The following is a 22,525-nucleotide window of genomic DNA, read 5'->3' on the forward strand; positions in this document are numbered from 1 at the left end:
AAAAATGACAGGTGAAATTAATTTCTGCAACTCAAGATACTTAATAAAATTTATTTCTCAAAAATAAATTATGTTATTATAGCAAGATGATACGCTCAAAAACAGTTGGAAAAATAAAAAGGTTGTCATTTGTGTCGGTACAAAAACCCCACATTATTTACAAATACAATAAAAAAAAATTCCTCTTTGAATGCACAATTATGTTGCCAGCAACAGCATTCCTGGGTTGCTGCTTATCCAATGGGAAACATTCCTTCCTTCCTTCACAGTTCTTGCCCCTGAAACAAAATACCTGTGATCAGAACCTTTCTTTAAACTTCTGCACTCAATTTACTGTATCACATCATACAGCGTATTGTTTCATTTCATTTCAAGGAAGACCATGTTCATAGCCAGAACATCAAGTTACTAAAGATAATCTATATTCAAATTTCTCCATAAAGCAAACAGTTAAGAGTGTGCCATTAAAACTGTAATTTTTAAATCATTAAACTGGTTTAATTTTAGGGGATTAAGATTCAGCAAACATCAGGATATAAAAATAGAATTACATGGGGAGAAGTAATGACATCTATTCTAAAGAGACACAGTGTTGTTCCTTCTAGACAGTTACAGTAATGGCATTAAAAATTGATAATTTCTGTATCCAAGGAACATTTTACGTTTTCAAGAGCTCCTGGGCTCTGTTGTTTTCTTTCTATTCTTTTCTTCAGCTGATTTATTTCTTGATCTCTCTGGAGCAACTCAAACTCTTTTTCACGAAGCTCATCTTTAGAGTGCTGAAGTTTCTTCTCTAAGATCTGAATCTGAACAGAAAATGCAATTAAATCAGAACAGATATTTTACCAAAATCAGAACAAATTTAAAGGTGAAAAGCCAACACAGACACAAAACAAACCTGAAAAACTCACAAATACTGTCAATATTACCTCTGCCTTTGGACTCCTTTGTACATTTTTTAATTATATTTTTGTCAACATTTTCCTTTATTAAAAGATCAGTTTGGGAGCTATACTGTATCAAGTAAAAGAAAATACATTTTCATTTTTATACTGATATAATCCTGCAAATTTTTTAGTTTTAATTGACAAACATTAAATATTTTTGCTAGCACATTATTGAGATACTCCCTTCTTCCCTCTCCCTACAATAAGGAACCAGTTTTACTCTTCTAGATTAAATGTGGCCAGCTACAGTGGACCAGACTTTCTTATAGAATTAGCTGCCCTTTGTTAAGGAAACTGGGTTTTAAGCAAGAATTACCTGTTTGTTGCATTCCTTAATTTCTAACTCTGACTTCTCTAAATTGCACTCTAATCGAATTATTTGTTGTTCCATTTCTCCCCTATGTTCATGAACCGTCATATCCAACTGTGTAATCTAGAGGTAAAAAAGAAAAGGAAATACTTCATTTTGAACTATTTTGAACTAGTATGCAGATTTGAGGTAATAATACAAAATAGGATAGCAAAAGGAATTAAACAAATTCTTTGTAGTCTCAAGCAGCCGATATAAAAATGCACCCCAGCTATCTTGTTTAAAAACTAAGAGTCAAACACAAAGAGACAAGTGGAAAATCAGGAAAAAAGTCCATAACCGAGCATGTTTGGTCCTTGGATGCACAGAATACAAACCTGTTTCTCATTTTAAATGGCATATAATGAGTGGCTTATTATACTAATGCATCTTGTTAGAAAGTGCCAAATTTTGCCAGAGCACAAAAAATCCTATTGCTCTGATGAATTTATTTTTATTTTTTTTTTAATCCCCACCCTTTCTCTCTGAACCTCAAATATTCTTGTATACAAGACTGGTAACTCCTGTAGGAAGTAGCTATTAGAAGGCTATTATAAGTGACAGAAAAACCGTTCTGCCATGACGGGTATAAAACCCTGAAGGCAGACCAAAAGACTGAACTACAGAAGTTTATTCCCAACAAAGATGCTGTTTCATATTTAGACGCTGCTTTGAGGCTAATCAAACATGCTCCAGTCTAAACAAGGAAAGAAATCTCTCATCTCCAAGTACACTTCAGTGCAGATCTTTCCTTCATTTTATCAAACATCAACATAACAGTTGTCCTGTAACAGAACAGAAACAAAACTGTAGCCTGTGGTCCCTCGGAGGAGTACAACCTGATTTCCCCGGCACCATAAGTCTTCGGCAACATACAGCTCGTTTTGAGGTTGACACTGTGGCTATGTTAACAGTACAGTTTGGAACGATACATGAAGGCAATTCAACCTAGCAGGCTTTTTTATAAGTTATCTGCTGTATAATAGGAATAATTGTCAGTAACATACTTAAAATGATCTGACCTGAGCTGCTCTTTGTTTCAGTTCCCAGTTCCTTTCTTTTAATGCTTGGTCCATGTCAAGGAGTTCTTGGTTTTTGTCTTCAATTTCTCCCTTGCAATACCTGAAATTCTCATGTTTAATTGCTTAATGCACATTCAGTTGCTTAGCTTCAAGTATCCAGCTTGAAAATCATGAGATCTATTACTTAAATACAAATTACTCTAAAACATTTATCAACTAATTGATTACAACAAACAACCCCAAATGGAAGAATTTCTTTAACTTTATTCCGGGTGGACATCTCCCAATAATAACTTATTCAAGTTATTTAATTGGTTACCAGGAAGACTGTTCTTAAAAAAAGAATACTACAGAAGCAAGTATCATTAATTTACAGTCAGAAAGGAAACTGGACAATTTCACTATAAAAGAAAGTAGTTGTCTTACAATTATTTCACAGCTTTGGGATTCAGAAAATAATTGTAGCAGATTTTAAAATAGAATTCCCAAAAAAAGAATTCAGCACTTTTACAAATTAAAAAGTGACCCAAGGAGCTACTGTATCAAGGTACCTTACAGCCACAAACCACCTAAAAATTACAGAGAGTTGGCAAGAAAATTTAAAAAGACCATCCAAACTATTTGCTAAGTAACACAACTAAGTTTTCCTTATGGAAAAGACACCAGCTTACCTGAGCTCAGTTGTTAGATCCCTAATAGCAACATGCTTCTCCTCCAGAGAGGACTGTGCATTCTGTAATGCATCTTGCAATTCCTGAAGCTGTGTTAAAACAACTTTTAATTCTCCACGGGCATTCTGTAACGCAGATTCTAGTTCTGCTGTTTTCTGTAAGGCTTCCCTGTGGCAAGTCTCACTTTGAAGCAGCCTATCTTCTAAATCATTCACTGTTTTACACACACATACACACACACCAGAAAACACAAAACGTTTAATCATTAGCTGTGTCAGAGTTTATGCAACACCACTGCCTACTAGCACTTGTAGTCATCATCAGTTTTCAGTATCGCCATCTTTAGGAAAATCTAGAAAAACAGTAACTTATGAGGTTGTAAACAACCTTTTAATGACACCTAAGTTTTTACTGGTTTTATTCAGTTCATCCCATGTAATTGACTTGAAATGTGAGGATGTATCTAAAAACATTTCACCAAGGAGAAGTACAGGGACAACATAGTAACTGAATATGTAGTGCTACAAAAAAAGCTAGCAGAATTGCTTGTAAGCCTCCAGTTTAAAAGCACTGTAAAATTAAATTAAATAATGGAGGAGGAGGGGCTGGAGAGTTTGTTATTTCCATAAACTCTCTTGTGGGGTTTTCTGTTTGTATTCTGTGCTGTCTTTTTTGGAATACCATGTGCCTTTATTAAATCTATGTGTCTTGTTTGATTACCACATTAAGAATCTGTATGACCAACTTATAGGGAACACTACCTATTCATTTCACCTGGGATAAAGGTACATCGCAGAAAAGAGAGAATTTGCAAAGTTACATTAAAAAAGAGTTTGTGGGATTTTGAGAGCGTGGGTTGTTTGGGGGAAGAAGGTTTAGTGTGTGTTTTTAAATTATGGAATTACCAACACACAAAAAACCCCCACAACATATTTTGACTCTCATGTACTTGATTATAAAACAGAAGAAAAAGGAAAAAAAAGTCTAATACATACAGAGAAATGGCATGATGAAAGGAAGCCTGAGAAACAAAATAACAAAATTACCTTTGTTTGCCTTTTCATTGAGCTCTGATCGTGCTTCTTCCAAGGTAATATCCAACTGATTTATCTGCGTTGCTTTGTCTTCACAGTCTTGTTTTAATTGCGTCACTTCTTTTTCCATACCAGTAAGTTCATTCTTGCACTGATTCATCTCCAGTTTAATTTGTCTAAACAGAAGAAGCAATCAGAACAAATTGAACCTTGTAATAACAAAAGCAACATACTTATGTCCTTACTGGCTCCAAGACAACAAGCATTTGTGAATAAAATAGGGATAAAAAAAATTCAAGTTAAGCAGGCTTTTCTCACAATTCAAACCATATTCTTTCAGACTACCAAGCTCTCCTGGAATGTACTATCTAAAATTACAAGCAACTTGATACATTTATGAATTGAATTGCATTATGAAGTGCTATCTTAAGGCTAAACAGGTTGCCAGGACACACTTCAATTCCAGTGGAAGACTGTTCCAGAAACTCATGTCTCTGTTAGTTAGAAACTTTCCTTCTGATTTCCAATCTATGCTCCTACAGAAACTGAACTGTATGACTACACAGCTGAATACCATTTCAGACAGCAATCTTTCTTATTGATATGTCTATTTGCAGAAATAGAGTAACCTCTCAGTTACTCTAAACCTACCTGATTGTACCATTAAGTTCATCCACCTTCTGTCTGTTTACGTCTGCTTCCTGAGCAGCCAAGCGAAGTTTCTCCTCTGTCTTTCTCAGCTCATCTTCTCCATAGGCTTTCTGCTTCTGAAGCTCTTGTTCCAAATGGGATACCTATGTAAAAAGGTATTTTAAACATGTTGGTACTTCAAAATTACATTCCAAAGAAACATATATCCTTGTGTTGCAACTCATATAGTGAGAGTTTTAACACAGATTTCTTTAGTCTAAAATTTTATATAATTTAAGACTAAACTTTGCATTTGAAAGACAAATAGTTTCTAGTAAATGTAACAAGATCCAACTTTCTGAATTTCAATACACCTCTCCTTAATTGCAGTCTACGGTTTGATTTTCCAAGTAGTTAGCCACTCTAATGCTAGCTAGAGTTTCTGAAAGCACGGAACCTGGTTTAAGACAAACCAAACCACTAAACTCTTTATTTTAGATATATCTAAAATTACAACTATCAACTTGAATATCAAAGAAACATTCAGATTTTAAAGGTATTAGAAAAACCTATATTAAAACGTTTAGTTATCTGTCTTTATGGAGACACTTCTCACCATGCCGTACCTGTTTTTCAAGTTTAATTTGAATATCTTCCAGCTCCCCATTTCTAATAGTTTCTTGCTGTAACATTTGCTGCTGATGATGCAAAGTTTGTTGTAGGCGAATATTTTGTTCACTTGTACCCTGAATATTCTGATCTTTTAGCTTTATTTCTTTCTGTAAATAATGAACCTGAAAACACATTTATTTTTCATTACAATAAAACATTTTTATTTGCATTTGCATCAGGTATTCTCTTCCTTCTTAATGAGCACAGAATCACACCTATTATTCAATAAAACTTCTGACTTCGAATTTATGTTGCGTTACGGTTTTGACAGTACATGACAATTCATCACTGAGTTGAGTTGTGCTTTATAAAGTGAGGAAAGAAGTAACTTGTTAGCACCAGTTGTTGCCTTATTATTTTCTAAATATATCTAAACTGGTCAATATTTTAAAAACATATATAACAAAGATTTTTCATTTCTAAATTAGTGAAATGTTTTTCTTTCTGTCACTCTGCTTTGTTTCTCAGAAAGTCCTTGTTTTTCCCTTGAGATTTTGTTCTCATTCCTCCCCTTTGTTTCTTCCTCCCTCTATGACAACATTCATTCCAACAAAAAACTGGAATTCTCCGTGTGTAACTTGTCACGTGTTGAATGGTCTGATTTCTCAATGATGAGTAACAATAATTCTCAGGGAGGGAGGGTGGGTGTGAAGCAGCAAATGTTCTTTAAAAAAATAGATTTTAAAAAATCACTAACTGCACACCCCAGAGTAGAAGTAGTGACTCTGTCACTGACTTATGAAGACATTGGTCACAAATGCAAAACCTCATTTGCTGCCCTCAGGTTTCACACAGCATCCAGTCTCTTAATGCAGTATAAGAACACCAGATTTTAGGGCTTAGAAAGCAGTAGTAATTATCACAAGCTTATGCATAACACAGACCATAGATTTCCATCCCTCCTCCTACGCAGGCTCTAGTAACCTCCGGCTGACTGAAGCCCATCTCTGAGCAGGTATGACAGCACTGACATTAACTAATTATCACAGTAGGCTGTTCATGTAGTTAGTCAACCCCACAAATAAAAATTAATGCTAGTAATATGTAAATTTAATAATTTATTGTTTTCATATAGTATGGGAAAGTATGATAAAACTCAGGCCTTGATGTAAAAATTTTCTTAAGCCCAGGACTTCTTCCCCATTAAGATACCTGAAACACAAATCAATTATATGCACCTGTGTTTAAATTCCAGTAGTGCTTTCTCAATTTTCTCCAAGACAATGTTTTCTTTTACTTAATTCTGATTTTGTCATTTCTTTCAACAATTAGTTTATCTCAGTACTTCCTTCCTCTATGCTTATCCAGTGTTTCTTAGTTCTGATTTTCCCCTTTACCCTCACAAAATGCATATTCTTCTCCCAGCTTATTACTTATTCACAGTTCTTGCTGCAAATGTTTTGTCTCTTATTTCACAGACAAACTTTTAGATTAAATAATTTGTAATAAGCGTTCTCTGCAATACAGAAGAATTATTAAAGCAAGCTGTTACCTCTTCAGACTTTTTTTTGAGCTGATTTTCAAATATCTCCTTATTTTCTTGTGACTGACACAAATACAGTGCAACTTCTTCCTTACACATGTCTAGGGCTGACTCAAGTTGTCCCACCTAATTGAACATAACAGACCAATTAAAATCACATACCATAGTTTTTATTAACTAGTCTAACTGAAATGTTAAAAAACATCTTTGTACAAAACACCTGAAAAGTTACATTTTTATCTTAAGAGTATTAAAACAGGTACAGATGACTATGATAAACTTGAAAACTGAAACAGTTTTCAGAAATTAAAATTATTTGTGAAATTAAAATATTTTAGTCTGTGTTTAAATCATATGAGATCAGTTATTAGAAGTTATTCCAGTATTTGTCAGCAGCTACAATTTAAAAGCAGGCATACGTCACATACCAAATCATTAATCCACCATGTTTTATTGCATATAGACTTGTATAAATAAATTTGGAATAATCATCATATTTTTGAAAGAGAGTTGTCACAGCCTGCATAACAGTCAGATGTTAATACAATTCCTCTCATAAAGCTACTAAGCAGCAATTTTTTTCCTTTCTGCACTGAGAGACAGCACCTGAGTTCTACCAAAAGGGAAAGGAAAAGCTTTTAGCAATGTCAACACTGTTAATCTATTTTACCCTTTTACTATTAATTTGTATTTGAGTCATCTCTATAAAATCTCCTATAACTTCAAACAGATAAAAATTATAACAAATAAACCCCCAGAGGTCTTAAGCCACAGTAATTGAACTTTTCTCAACTGTTTGGCTTCAAAGCTAAGAAGGCTTCTCTCATTAATGAGAGCTGTGCTGAATTTAGCTGCAGGTTGGCTAATGCTTTCAATGCTACTGATTTTCTAAACCATGTTGGATTTCATAGCCCTCTCCCCACCCAAGTCAAGAGCTTTATGAAGAAAAGTGTTAATGGGTCTTAATTTTAAATCTCTGAAAAACCTCCTAAATACTACAAATAGAAAAGTGGTGCAACACAAGTTCAGAAAGAGCTACCAGCTAATCTCCAGTATCTTCTCCTAGTGATAACCTGAAGATTTAATGCTGTTTGAAACCTGACTCTGGTAAATCACGACATGGTAATGGCTTATTAAAATACTCTTGCAAATGCTGCATGGAAAGTACACAGCAAACACTAGGAAGAGGTATATATGACTAAAAATATGACCAATTTTACAATATCACATGTCTAAAATATATGTCCTATCTAGAACAAAAACCTACATAACATTATCTTCATTAGACAGCATTTTACTGTAAGAGTAGAAGAACAAATCTGCCCTATTTGTAACTACAGTAATTTTATAAAGCAATTATGCATTGTGTAATATCTCTTACTGCAAGTTTCATCATACTTTCAATAAAAAAAAAAAAAAAAAAAGGAAATACTTCAGGTTAATAACTTCCAAAATATCTACATGAGCCAAATTTCTATAAAGCAGCCTTGATACAGTTTTTTCTATAGAGGATAGAAGGACATACATGATTACTGCAAACTTTAAAACTATTAATTGAAAATTACAAAGATCTTACTAACTTTGAGTCTTTCTTCTGTTAACTGACTTTTCAGCACCTTCAATCCTTGATCTTTCTTGATATTTTGATTTTCCATTTTCTGTGTGTACATATTTTTATGCAAGAGAACAAAATTTAAATACAGTTACAGTAATTTAACTAGTAAATATTCATACTAAGAATCAGAAAAAAAAAAAAAACACAAAAAAGAGATCAGTGTTTTTTAAACATAATTGCTTGTATACTGTATTTGTGTGCATCATACTTTGAAGTGACTTTGGTTCTAAATAGGTGTCCCTTCATATTCTGTAGCAGCAGCAGGTATTAGTAAAAGGAATAAAACATTGCCATAATAAAGCATTCTTGGTTTTCCAGCTAGTGCAGAACAGATGCAATTGGTCTTTAGCCAGACCTGTTTCCTTTGATTAAAGCAAGAAGCCCAAGGGGCAAACCAGAGGCATAAACACCGAGGCAGAATATAATGAAAGGTCATTAAAGTTCGTACAATTTATATTACAGTACTAGTGCTAGGGATTTATACTAGATTCAGTCAACTACTCAAACAAGAATTAACAAGAAAGAACTTAAGTATCTTTCATTTTCTCATTTTTTTCCATGTGTTCATGTACAGGCTTTTCACCGTTATCAGTCAGCTGTTTGATTTAAATTTAAAGAAAGTCAAGATCCAGCCTTACCTCTCTGCTTTCCATCAGCAGCCTATCCAATGATTCAATGTGATGCTGTTTATGTATAACATCTTGTTGCAAAATAGATATTATTTTCTCTTGTTCAATGAATTGTTGATGTTTCTTCTCTAGCTGTGTCTGAAGCTGTCCATAAGTAATGAATGATTTATTATTTAATAAGCTTTTTCAGAGCATTTGTGCGTCCAAATATGTCATTCAGTTCTATTCACCCATCACTTACATTCCTGCAATCAGTAGTATTGCACAATATTAAAAATATCAAGAAATCCCAAACCCTTAATATTTTAAAGCAAGGGGAGAATTCAGAGAATGAGGGGAGGCAGAGTGTCATTGCCTGTCATCAGCCAAGACAGTGAGACTTGTATACATTCTTTAGCAAAAGACAACAAGCTTCTTGAACAGCTAGAAATAGCCACAGTTACATCTCTAATCACACGAAGCAATGGAATTCTTCTCTAAAGACTGAAAACTGTACCAACAGTTCCCCCTGAACACAGATGCACATAAGGCTCAGGCTGGCAGAGGTTCAGCAAACGAGATAATACTGTTAGAAGCTGTCATGGTTTAACCCGAGTAGGCAAAAAAAGCTATGGGTTTTTTTGTGCTAGGTATTTTGAGCAAAGAACAACAGTATTATTTCCTAAATCACTATTGTTCTTCAGTTGAGGAGAATAAAGGATATTAATATCCCAGAGAGAAATCATGGCATTGTGTAGTGTTAGATGGAAAATGAACTAAAATCAGGAAATGTAGGGAGAAGATAATGTAACTTTTTAATTGGACATCTGCCTCAGAATTACTAAAAAGATAAAGAGATTAACATAGGAAAAATGTTACCGAGTGTATCACTCATACATACTAGCACACAAGGAAGGCCTTACCATTTCAATCTGTTTCTCCATCTCTTTGTGCTGCTCAAGATGAACCAACTTTTCTTTTTCAAAAGCAGAAGTTATTTGCTTATGTTCTTCACTGATAGTTGTTTCCAGCTCATGAATGCGTCTGTTTTTGCCCTGGGTAACAGCAACGACAAAAAGGACTTAATAAAAATATTTAGCTGTGATATTAAATAGTGGTTTATTTGATGATACAGTTCCTAGATTTCATAAAAGAACAACACAGAAAATGCTGAAGTTATATACATGTGTCATCTCAAAGGGTGTCACACTTACAATACAGGCACAGAATGCCACTAAATGCAGCCACTACACTGAGACAAGGTGTCTGCCAAGGTGGATGACGCACAGCAGCAACCAGAGCAAGGAACTTCTCACTGAGACAAAAAGAAATTCCATATTCATGTCGACAGATGGAATCTTTAAAATGCAGCCTTCCATTTGAAAGCATCTACATGAAAAACTTCCTTTTCTAGCAACCTTAGATCCCTTCTCAAAACTGAAAAAGTTTGTATAACAATACCCAGACCAGAATTTACAGCGCTCCAATGTTAAATCACCTTCACTTATTACCACTTACAAGAGTTTTTTTTTATTCATGGGTCTACATCTATTTCTTGAAAATATAGTTAAAGAACAACAACAAAAAAAGAAACAGAAAAGTGATTTGTCCAATGTCCTGGTTAACATTTGGAATCCAACTCTGTTACCTGAAGACTACTTGAGAACTTCAGAAAAAGAAACAGAACAGTGCCAGAACAGTGCCAACACAGTACATTCTAACCTACTCACCCTATACACCAAAACAGTAGTGTATACGCTAATTTTAGGAGTAGTTTTGTTCTGTTCCAGGGAGGGAAGGCAGTTTCACTAAGTGAGGATTAAAACAAGATTTAGAAAGTGAGCTCAAAGGATGGAAAAATCTTAATTTTTTTCATAGAGACGACAAAATTCTGACCTCACTAAAACTAATGGCAATGCTACAACTGATTTCAATATAACCAGATTTTCATTGCACACATCACCATAAGGAAAAAGTAACATATCCATTAATAACTTGACATGTTCAAAAGCAGGAAAAAGGGGATATTTTATTTGATGCAAGATTATTCTGTTTCTAAGAACGTCACTGTCTAAAAATTGCAGACATTGTTTAGCAGATGGGAATGTCTATCCATTTTGAATACATGGAATACCACTGTTTCAACTTAAACTTTAATCTCTATTTATGTCTCTTTAGATAAATGTAGTTTCTCATTGAGAACATGGTACCATGAGTTCCTGTTCCAATTCAGTATTTCTTGCTGCAGCAGCAGAATAAGCAATAGTCTTTTCTTCCAATTGTTTCTCAAGTGCAGAAAGTTGAGAAGATTTCTTTGTTATCTGAAATTAAATATGGCACAAAACAGCATGAAGACAACTGTTCTGAGTTTGTTCAAGTATTTGTATCTACTTTCTTACCATCAATTAACTTTATTACTTAAAGAGAACAATTCAGGACAACTACTCCAATTTTTCCAATTCATTATAATTATCAGTGCCATACGAGTGAATTAATTATGACAGATTTATGACATTTATGGCCATTATTAGGAATACTGCAAATGCCATTATGCTGGAATTCTACAAACACATTGGGACCAGAATGTTAACATTATCACTTTAACTTATTCAACCAGAGAAGAGCTGGCCAAATTTTTCTTAGATATGCCAGATTTTAAAATGAATATGGCAAATGCAGTTTTTCCATAACTATTGTCTTAACTATCTTTGATTACTGAACTAAACAAAAAGTAACATATTTTTTCAGTGCTACTAAAAACTTACTTCTCTCTCTAGGCTACTAGTTTTTGAAGCCTTCTTCAATAAGTCTTCCTGTATGATTTGAAACTGACTGGCTCTCTGAGCCATGCTGGTCTTCAAAGAAGAGTTCTCATCATCTGCTTTTGTCAGTTTAGTGTGTAACTCTTCTATTTCTTTCTGGAATCTTTGCCTCTCCCTTTCAAATTGTTTGCTGATAAGTTCCAACTGTTGACAATTTCTCCTCTCTCAAAGTGAAAAAAAAAATATTAAGATTGATTTATAAGAGAACATACAAACCAGTATGCAAGCAAATAATCACACAAACTAAAGAGCAATGGAATATAATTTAATGACAGCATATTGAACTAACAAATATAGTCTTCAGATATATTTTTTCCTTGTAATGTAACTGAAGGCTGTGATTCATGAAAACAAACCAACCAAACAAATGAAGACAGCATCATTATAGAGGTGCCCTGAAGTCATTTCATGGAGCAGTCCTAATGGGAGTTGCAGAAGCGACAACAGAAATTCTGCAACAGCAGAATACACAGAAAATAATCAAATAAAATATGGATACATTAGCATAACCTGCATAAAGAAAAAATTCATGTTTCTATTTCAACACAACTCACAGCTTGGATACTGCTGAACATGTCACTTAACCACAATACCAAAAGGATGAAGAATATTGTGCCTGGAAAACATGACAATTTCCAGAATTACAAGGTGGCAAAATGCTCCCTGTTCAAACAAACCATAACTGTTGACTCACAGAGACGCATTTTAAAAGACGTTAAAAAACAATTTAAACCCCACTAAAAAAAAATAAAATCCTACTCTGTGGATTAATCAGACAGATCTGCACAACTATTTTGGTCAGCTTACCTCCTTGGCTTCTGATCAATTTAACAAGATCTGCTTCCAGGTCACATAACCCACTATTTTCTTGTCCTTCATTATTATTAGAAAGATTCTCAGCACCATTACAGACAGTTAAGTTTGCACGAGGCTTTTGAATCTCTGCTTCTTTCATTGCCAGCTTAATGCTATTATTAAAGGAGGAGACAATTATTTAACATTCCTTCTACATGCCAGTTCTAAGATCAGCCTTATTATCTGCCTATTCTTGCCATAATTCAGTAACCAGAAAGTTATACCTTGATTCACAAGATTCAGAGAGAGCTGCTTCTGTTGAGGAACTGGATAGTTGGTGTTTCAAGTGGTGCCATTTAAACTAAAAGTTAAGGGGAAACCAAGATCAATGCAAAAATTTACTTTTTATTGATTCACAGTTCATGTGTTATACCAGCATATAAGTTTTTAGACGCATATTCCAGGATGTTAAAAGTTTAGATAACTTGATCTTTAAATTTATTCTCCTAAGTATTGCAGAGTGCTACAGGTTTGTCTCACATTAGTAGAAATTATAGGCATTAGGCCTTCTAAAATGGAGACCATTCTTTTAGACATCTTTGTACAGGTACTAAAAGCATGAATATTTTTGCTGTGAAAAATTAAATAAATGGAGATACTATCAGTAATTCAATTTTTTTAACTTCTCACATCATGCTTCCTTACAGATTTTGATGACTGCATTTAATACCAGTTTTTTCTCCAGTTACAGAAGGCTTCTGAATATTCCATTAAATCCCAAATTTTTCCTGAAAATCATATAGTAGTTTGGGTTGGAAGCGGCCTTCAAAGCTCATCCAGTCCAACCCCCCTGCCATGAGCAGGGACATCTTCACCCAGATCAGGTTGCTCAGAGCCCCATCCAGCCTGGCCTGGGATGTCTCTGGGGATGGGGCATCTACTGCCTCTCTGGGCAACCTGGGCCAGGGTTTCACCGCCCTCATGGTAAAAAATTTCTTCCTTGTACCTAGTGTATCTCTCTTGTCTTTTAGTTTAAAACCACTAGTCCCTATTCTATCACAAGTCCCTACTAAAAACTTCGTCCCCATCATTCTTATAGGTCCCTTTTAAGTACTGAAAGGCCACAATAAGGTCTCCCTGGAGCCTTCTCTTCTCCAGGTTGAACAACCCCAACTCTCTCAGCCTATCCTCACAGGTATCATAGAAAGTTCTGAGTTGGAAGGAACCCACAAGGATCATCAAATCCAACTCCTGTCCCTGCATATGACAACCCCCAAATTCACACCATGTGTCTGAGGGCATTGTCCAAATGCTTCTTGAACAGTCAGGCTTGGGGCCGTGACACCTCCCTGGGGAGCCTGTTCCAGTGCTCCACCACCCTCTGGGTGAAGAACCTTCTCCTAATGTCCAACCTGAACCTCTCCTGGCACATCTTCCTGCCATTCCCTTGAGTGCTGTCATGGGTCACCACAGAGAAGAGATCAGCACCTACCCTTCCTCCTCCCCTTGTGAGGAAGCCGTAGCCACCATGAGGTCTCCCCTCAGTCTCCTCCAGGATGAACAAACCAAGTGACTTTAGCTGCTCCTCACAAGCCACATTATTTCTCAAGAACATCACAGGATTTCTACACAATGTCAGTCAGAGTTGTTCAAGATACATAATAAAACTTGTAAGGGTATATCAGTTACCGTACCTCTTCAGATGTACTTTGAGATAACTGGGAAATAATGGTTTCTAGTATGTTGCGCTCTTCCCTTGAATCCTCAATTTCTTGATGGCATAATTTCAAGCAGTTATGCTGCTGTGCAGTAAGTGCTTTCAGCTCTGCATTTTCACTTATTAGAGCATTTTTTTCTTTAAGTACGATTTCTTTTTCACCAAGTTCACTCTCAAGCTCAATGATCTTCTTATCAGACCAAGTCAGCATTGATACCATTTCAGTATTCTTTGCCTCTAGAGTCCTAATTTCTTCTTTTGTGCTATGATTCTCTTCCTTTAATTGCCTAAAAAAAGTATATCCATTTAAAAGGTATAGCTCAACAAAGAGTAGTAGAATAGGAGTTCCATTATTAGAAGTACTGGAAGACACCATAACTACACTGTTTTACTAGTTCCCTCCCTCTCATAATCTAGGATTAGCTCTATTTAAAGGACAGAAAGATTTTCACCACTTTACTAAGCTTACACTCTTTCTAAGGAAATTTAAGAATGGGACAAAATAACTACATAACTATACCTAAAATGCCCATAGACGAAGAAAACATCCTAAGACTGAGCTAGTCTAGCATTCTGCTCCTAACAAGAGAGAGAGGTCCTGTTTCTTCTCTCGCTTCATATATGACTGTACAGTGAGCCAATTTTTAGCCCATCATAAGTTATTCACTTTGTTAGGTACCTGTTGATTTAGCAAACTGATTTAGCTTTGCAAAGGTCCAGATGAGTGCCAAACTAAGTGCAAGTTCACACAGAAAAAAGGGCAGGGTACAGGAAAGACCCCCAATCTTCATCAGATAGCTATTAAATAGGCTCAGGCTAGGGTAAGGGTGCTCACATGCTGCCCACCCTTGCCAAAACAGCTTGAAGAACAACTGCTAGGCCAAGAATGTGGATCTGAGTGGGGTGTGTGAATGAGACACCCAAAACTGTCTGCGAAGGTGTTTGTCCAAACCTAATAATGCTGAGGTTGTCTTTCCTCATTAAAGTAATGAGGGAATTACCAAAAGACTTATGAAATAAATGGGGGTTCAGTTTGAAAAGAAACAGACAAGGAGCAGAAAAATTTGTAACAGTGGGAAAGGACCTTGCAGTGGTAACAGAGTAGCAGTCAAAACCTGGTTTGACACTTCCAGAAGTTGCATCACAACCTCTGCTCAAACCTGAGTGCAGCCTCCCCATCCGATGCCAAGAGTATCCTTCATTCTACCAAGGGACTGACAAAATGCTGTGCAGCAAGTAGGGACTTGCACCTGGCCTTGTAAGTGAACTCACAGAGTGCTTTCTCATCAGCACATACATTAGCGAGCTGCAGGCAGCAGAGCACTCACACATGAAGCCAGATCTGGTTTGAACTATGTGAATTGATCAATTGTTCACAGCAACAATTTTAACATGTAATTTTTTCCCAAATAACCATACAGAAATTTTTAATAGCTTTTGCATTACCTTAATTGCTCTTCTAGGCTCTCTAGATCCTTTCTGTAGCTGACACACTTCTCATTCAACTTATCTTTTTCTTTTTCACAATTTATTAAACGTTTTCTTAAGAGTACTTCTTCAGCTTTAACCTTAAAAAAGCAATTTTTTCATTACTGTACAATAATCAAAGCTTCCATGGCCAATAGGCTTTTTAAAGAGAATACTGTAAACACTCCATTGTTTCTTTTTAAATTCTGGTAAGCCTGTAGATAAAGGCAAATAAGTTTTCAGTTTCCATGTCATTTTGGAAAAAGTAATGTTATTTTGGTTTAATATTTTAGGGCATATTTGTAGTTGGCAATTTCCTTCCACAAGGAAAGAAGTCTAATCAAATAAAAAAAATCTCTGTAAAAGCTAACTGTCTCAGGCCTCTATTCTTCTTTCACAAAGCAGGAAGCATTAACAATTTTGACCACTGGAACTTTGGTAGATGACTTCATTTTCATCTTAGCTCTTCTCTAGCTCATGTTTCATTGAATAAGTTATATAGAAGGAATCAAAAATAATATTTTAAAATGATGATACGCTTTCAAAACGTAAAAGTCCCAGCTGACAAGCAGGAGACAGAAGAAACCGCAGCAGTATTGAGATACCTTAAAGATGCAGACTGTCCAAACCGTGTGAAGACAGTTTAAAACTGGATAACTGAAGTTATCACCACACTTGCTTACCCTGTCTCAACTCCCTTGAGACTTTGCCACCAACAAGCAGAAACAATTGACCCACTGGTGAACCCACTGCTGTTTGCTGCCTGCATGGCAAAAACAAAGAAAAAATCTCTTACTTTTTCTAATTTTTCAGTTGCTTTCTCTTTAAACTTTTTGAAAGCTCTTGTCAGCTCCTCTGCATTCAACAAAGCTTCATTTCTTTGCTGTTCTGCTCTGCAAAGAAGCATATAAATTATAAAAACCCACAAATTTCAGTCATTATGTAACTATTTCCTCCAGTTACTAAAAACAACTACTAAATTAACTGGTCCAGATAACATCCTTTCTTCTGCCACCTCTTAAGCCCTAGATAAAAAAAGTTTCACAAGGTCTAAATTAATTTTAAATACAATTTTTGCATCTTAACATAAATTTAATTCCAATAAGATATAAAAATAAACACTTCTGATTTCCTTTCAAAAAGAGTTTGATTCAAATCAACCTCCTGTTCCTACCAGTAAGGAGCCCGTTTTAGAGACTGGGATAGTATGCATGATATGGAAGCAAAAGACAGCAGTTCTTAAAACTCAGACTACTTGAGGGGATCTAGAAAAGACTTTGATACTGAAGGGAGCTCTCGCTGTGAAATTATGGTGAGACTGCCAGGAACCGTTCAAATGATAAATTGTTTGAGGGATACTGGAGATATGGCATCAATCATAGTAAAGGAAGCTAAAACGAGGACACTATCAGGTGAGGAACTGTTCAAAGCAGCAACCCAGACTGACTACTATTTTGCTCTATTACTCCGCACCCCTGGCCCTTTCTCACTTTCCCCTGTCACTACTCCCTAGGGAAGAAATTGGAATAGTGACCTGGGGACAGCTCAGGTGTGGGGTCTGTTCTGGACACCCAGCACAAACACACAAGAATTACCACTGCTCAGTAACATTTGTTTCTCTTCCATTAAGGGAACTGTGGGGATGAAGCAATTGCATCATCTAAGGAATGACAGCCCACACTCAGATCGGCGTTTCTCGGGCTGAGGATCACTGCCTATTTGGAGACAGCAGAAGTATTCAGGGAATTCAGAATAAACAACAAAACCGTGTCAATCTAAAGCACTTCAGTTTGCTTGGCCAAAGAATAGTAAGTAGTTGTAATTACTGATTTTAAGCAAACTGTAATAATGGTTAATAATAACCATAACGTTACATGTTGCCTTTAACACCTGTCAGAAGTTCAGCTTTTCTAAAGTACCTAAATATTTATATTTGCAACTATTAATTAAGTACAGCAATTTCCAACCCCACACATGCTCTGAATGAACAGTGAACATAAGTCAACCTATATTTCTTCACCAGTAGTTTAAGCCGCACAGTATTTCCATTTGTCTAGCATGGGAATGTTACAGGTAATTTCATGGGTAGATACACAAGCCAAACAAGGGTTTTGCATTCAAAAGGCTCAAGAAAAGCTTTTCATAGCTCATTAATTCAGTTAATTTTGGCCCCAAGTAACGCAGTTAAATGAATTTGGCACGTAGAAGTATTTTTATTTATACCTCTCATTTCTTTAAAATTACATTTTGGAAATGACAGGATTGTACATGGTAACTTGCAACAGTCAAAATAAATTACCTAACCCTCCCAGCAGCCACACAACCACTATGCTAAAGGATGCAATAGGAAAGGGAAACAGGGACGGAATCACAGCACCCTTCTCAATAATACCATATAGACAGATAAGATAAAGGATAGCATAAAAGTGTTCTCTGAATTAAGTTATGCTTCAATCACTTTCCTCACACCAAGCCCAAAAATACAGCACTCAGTACTGTTGAATACTGAGTACACGCTGTAGGTTCTTGCAAGACACAGTCAAAAATAACTCAGGAAAAACATATTCTGGACACATTTTGACTCTCCGCTGCAGTACATCTATTCTGAGGGGAAAAAACAGGTGATAAACTGGTTACTAGTGTATGATATCAGCCTGTAACTACCAGCAATTTCAAGATTTTAGAAGTGCCTGTTCAAATAATTAGTGTCTTCACACAGAACTTCCCCATTTTTTTAAATAACAGTCGTAAAGTAAACAAATAATTTGATCCCACAAAGTAAATATCTGCCAATGAAAAGAAACATTTATGCACTATTATTTTGTATTCAATTTATTAAAATGACTTAGCTACCTCTTTCCTTGTTTGCTTCGTTCAATTAACTCAATTTTCAGATTTTTATAGTCCTTTTTATATCTTTGCAGGATGTTTTCTTTTTCCATTTCTATTTTCCGGCTTTGATCTAGTTTATCTTCTGCATCTCTAGCAAATAAACAAACCATAATTTAAAAATAGGAACTTTTTGGTAAAGAAACTATACTTCCGTTGTTCTTTTCTGCACACCTTTAAGAAGCACTAGTGAAACACACTAACTCTCAAAATGAGGTTTGGAACACCCATAGCAGTGTGTCTGCAGTCTGGAGCGGTGTCCAAACCTCGTCAAAAAGCATCAGGTGTCACGATTGCCAAGGACTCAGGGGGCTGACTGTGTGCCATGAGAGCTGGACACAGAAATCACTGTTTTCCTGGCAATAGGTATGACTGGTCAGGATACAGATGTGGGAAACAACACTGAAATAGAAATTAAATAAGTATTTTGCTTGTTTTGTGAAGACAGACTATTGAGATGTGAATTGACTATTACATAGCACGAGGTTGTAAAATAAACTGACACCCAGGTAGTCTTCCTGACAGCCCCTGGACACTTTACATTAGTTTTATTTGGCCATTTGCCTTGACTAATATATTCATGAAGAAAGAATCCTTTACACTACATGGCTGCAGAGTCATGTTTGAAAGTATATGTTAATTTACCACCGAAGATGTGCAGTCACGTGCCGTACAATCACGCTAGTCAGTTATGAGGGCACATTCATGTTTTGTGTACATTATAAACTGGTTTATTTTACCACCCTTTGCTATTTTTCATCATTTTCTGAAGTACACTCCCCACACATAAAATATCAACGCAAAATAAAACATCCTCCTCCTAAAAAGGGCTCCAAAATGAAAGCTTCGAGCCACAGATTACATGATGCACACACTACCAGTAATTACATTATCCAGAAAAAGAGATTGGACTAGCAAACATACCACAATAAAATGTTGATTTTAAAGTAGATTTATTACCTCAGGATTTTATCTTGAGCTGAAACTTCTGCTTCCAAGTTTATAATCTGTTCTTTTAACTTTGGAATGCTGACTAAATGTGTACCTACAGTCGATTCAAGATAAGCAATCTGCAATACAGACACATTTGGCTTTCATTAACACTTACATATATACCTTCAAGTGAGACACAAAAATCTGCGCACTGAATGATACAGTGCCCTTAACCTTCCTGTAGAAGATGCTTGTTCATCTACACAAACTGACCTCCAATTTTCCCCTCATTTAACCTCCTTCCAGTTCCCTAGCACCATTACAGTGTGACACACTGTCTAGTAGATGATTTCTTTGTATGTTGATCTTGTCTCTTGTTTTTCCTCAAAAGTTTATATTTCGATATTTCTTCTTTCCATGCCAGACAGTCAAACCTTTTATCTACTTATTTGCACTTAGAGATAACATTTCTCAAACAAAAAGCATTAAGCATTGCTATGTTATACTAATGTTACATATACAAGAATGTAGTTGACCTGAAAAACACTGTACATACAAGTAGAGATTAAACCAGTAATAATTTATTAGATACAATATTTCCTTCTAACTCACCTGCACTTTTTCAAAACAGTAATATTAATCCAACCTGAAATGACAACATTTTTCATTTCCTACATTAATCTTAATGTACGTCAGACACATGAATGTACAGTGCTAAATCATTATTGAAGTATTTCTCTTATACAAGGTATTCTTCACTCTGTGACTGTTAGATTAAACTTTGGAAGACAAATAGGTAGAATTCATAATTAATATAGTTGTTTTGCTCAGGAAGAAATAGATTCCAAACTACTCTGTTCCAAGATTCATGTTGAATATTATGAAGAAATAGAATATTAGACTTTAAACTTAAATTTTTGACAAATACCCTAAAGATACCTACTCTTGTTTTTGACTGCATCAATTCAACATTCACTGTTTCCACTCTGTTCTTCAGGTAGCAGTTCTGAGAAGTCAAATACGCATTTTGTTGATGAAGGGCATTCAGCTTCTCCTTAAGACATTCATTTTCTTCCACAATTTTATCAGGATTTGTGGACACTGAGTAAAACTAGACATAAAAAAGTTATATATATATATATATACACACACACACACACTCTCATACATGCACATGTAAGCAATATTTATGTCAATGGAAACTCTGCAGAACCAACGTATCTAAACCATGCTACCTTTAACAGCACTCCATTATATAATTGCCCAATGCTACAGTGTATGAACTACAAGCCCTAAATGAAGGGGAAAAAAAAGTAATGAAGTACATTTACTTTGGATTTTCTTTGAAAATCTTGGCAAGATGTTTTACCAGCATTCTTCTTACAGTTGGAAATGCCTTGATAGCTGCAATTAGGCTGAGCAAGGTCCTCCAAAGTCAAGTCTACAGCCTCACCAAAGCAGTGACCATAATGTTCGCTTGTACTCGTGCTAGGAGGGAGAGCAAAAAGTGGCTACACCATTTTTTCTTCAGAATTTTCATATTGCTCACAAAGAGTATTCAAAAGAAAAGCACAAAAGGAGTTACTTACAATAATTTATGACACTGATTAAGACAGGTTTACACTACAAGAAATAGGCTGTTCTCATTCCCAAACACACTCATACCTGGAAAGCTCTTCCTCTACAGTTTGTAGGTCTTTTTCAGTTCTCCTCAGCTGATTCTGTAATGACTGTAAATTTGCAAGCAGGTCTTCAGCAGCAACACTTTTAGAGCAAGTCCACATACTATATTCCATTGGTACCACACATATGGCTAAAACAATATTTAATATTAAAACACTGTTAAATGTATGTGAATACTATTTGCAAAGATACTTTTAAAGATATCAAAATAAGGCAAACAGAAAAAAAAAAAAAAACACAACTGAATTTCCAAATGTAAACATGCATTTTGCACAAAACCTCTTCCACATTCACTAGATAAAAATTACTCTAGAAATTGGTTTTTTGAGAGAAAAAAAAAAAATATGTATGTATTCATGAAGTATGAGAAACTTCAGGAACTTATGAAAACTGGAAAAACCTGCTATACATTGGTTGCCAAAAACGTCTTATATAACACATCTCAGTTGAGAAGTCCGATGCAGCTGGCAGGTGCCGAAAAGGTGACAGCAGGATCAGAGCGAGCACACAAACCGGCCGCGCCATCCAGCAACCAGCGGAATCGAACAAACCCGGGCGGCCGGGTCTCGCCGGCGCAGAGTGCACGGGCCGGGGGGGCAGCTCCACCACAGCACACAAGCCTGGAAATATTCTGATGGGGAACGAGTCGGGGGTTCAGAGGAACCAGCACTCCCGCCCGGGTCCCGCAGCACAGGGGGTCCTCGGCCGCCGCCTGCGCAGGCCGGAGCTGCCCGGCACCCGGCCCGCCTGGGCGCCGCTCCGCCCGCCCTCAGCCATAGCTGCCCCGGGCGACCGGAAAGCACAGGGCGTCGTCCCCCTCCCCCGCACGGACCGGCGCCGGCGCTGCTCAGCGACAGCAGCCGCCGCTCCTGCAGGGTGCCCGGCGGCGGAGGGGCCGCGCCCCGAGTACCAAGAACCACAGCGCCCAGGCCGACTGAGAGCGGGCGGCACCGGGCCCGCGCCTGCCTCAGCGCTTCCCGACCGGTGGCCCACAAGGAAAGGAGTGGCGGGAAGGGGCTGTACCTCAGCCTGAGGAGACCCGCTCAGAGCGCCCCAGGTCCGGCCTCACTCGCTTCAAACAGCGCGGGCACCGGCGGCCAGCACCGCCCCGCCCCGCGCGGCCCACAGCGCACGCGCAGCCGCGCAGCCCCGCCCCCCGCGCACCGTGCGCAGCCGCCGCGACTGCAC

General features: G+C 36.7%; 1 protein-coding gene across 5 annotated transcripts; it reads right to left on the reverse strand.

Moving 5' to 3' along the window:
• Positions 1–21: 21 nt before the first annotated feature.
• Positions 22–22,510, reverse strand: CCDC18 (coiled-coil domain containing 18). 5 transcript variants are annotated; one of them, XM_065842610.2, is made up of 25 exons: positions 22,361–22,510; positions 21,320–21,467; positions 20,986–21,142; positions 20,598–20,765; positions 19,682–19,791; positions 18,686–18,814; positions 16,629–16,725; positions 15,812–15,933; positions 14,343–14,652; positions 12,933–13,009; positions 12,661–12,821; positions 11,797–12,017; positions 11,242–11,352; positions 9,955–10,086; positions 9,062–9,196; positions 8,389–8,466; positions 6,818–6,934; positions 5,280–5,447; positions 4,675–4,817; positions 4,036–4,199; positions 2,990–3,203; positions 2,319–2,418; positions 1,264–1,380; positions 663–806; positions 22–278 (listed from the first exon to the last, which is right to left on the reverse strand). In XM_065842610.2, exons 2-25 carry the CDS (start codon positions 21,448–21,450, stop codon positions 264–266), a joined length of 3,321 nt encoding a protein of 1,106 aa, XP_065698682.2. In that variant the 5' UTR covers positions 21,451–21,467; positions 22,361–22,510; the 3' UTR covers positions 22–263. The 5 variants fall into 5 exon arrangements, with proteins under 5 accessions (XP_065698682.2, XP_065698681.2, XP_071666523.1 ...); XM_065842609.2 differs by having other exon boundaries at positions 22–806; XM_071810422.1 differs by lacking the exon at positions 18,686–18,814 and having other exon boundaries at positions 22–806.
• Between the last annotated feature and the right edge of the window lie 15 nt (positions 22,511–22,525).

The sequence above is a fragment of the Patagioenas fasciata genome, chromosome 6, assembly GCF_037038585.1.
Source record: "Patagioenas fasciata isolate bPatFas1 chromosome 6, bPatFas1.hap1, whole genome shotgun sequence".
NCBI lineage: Eukaryota > Metazoa > Chordata > Aves > Columbiformes > Columbidae > Patagioenas > Patagioenas fasciata.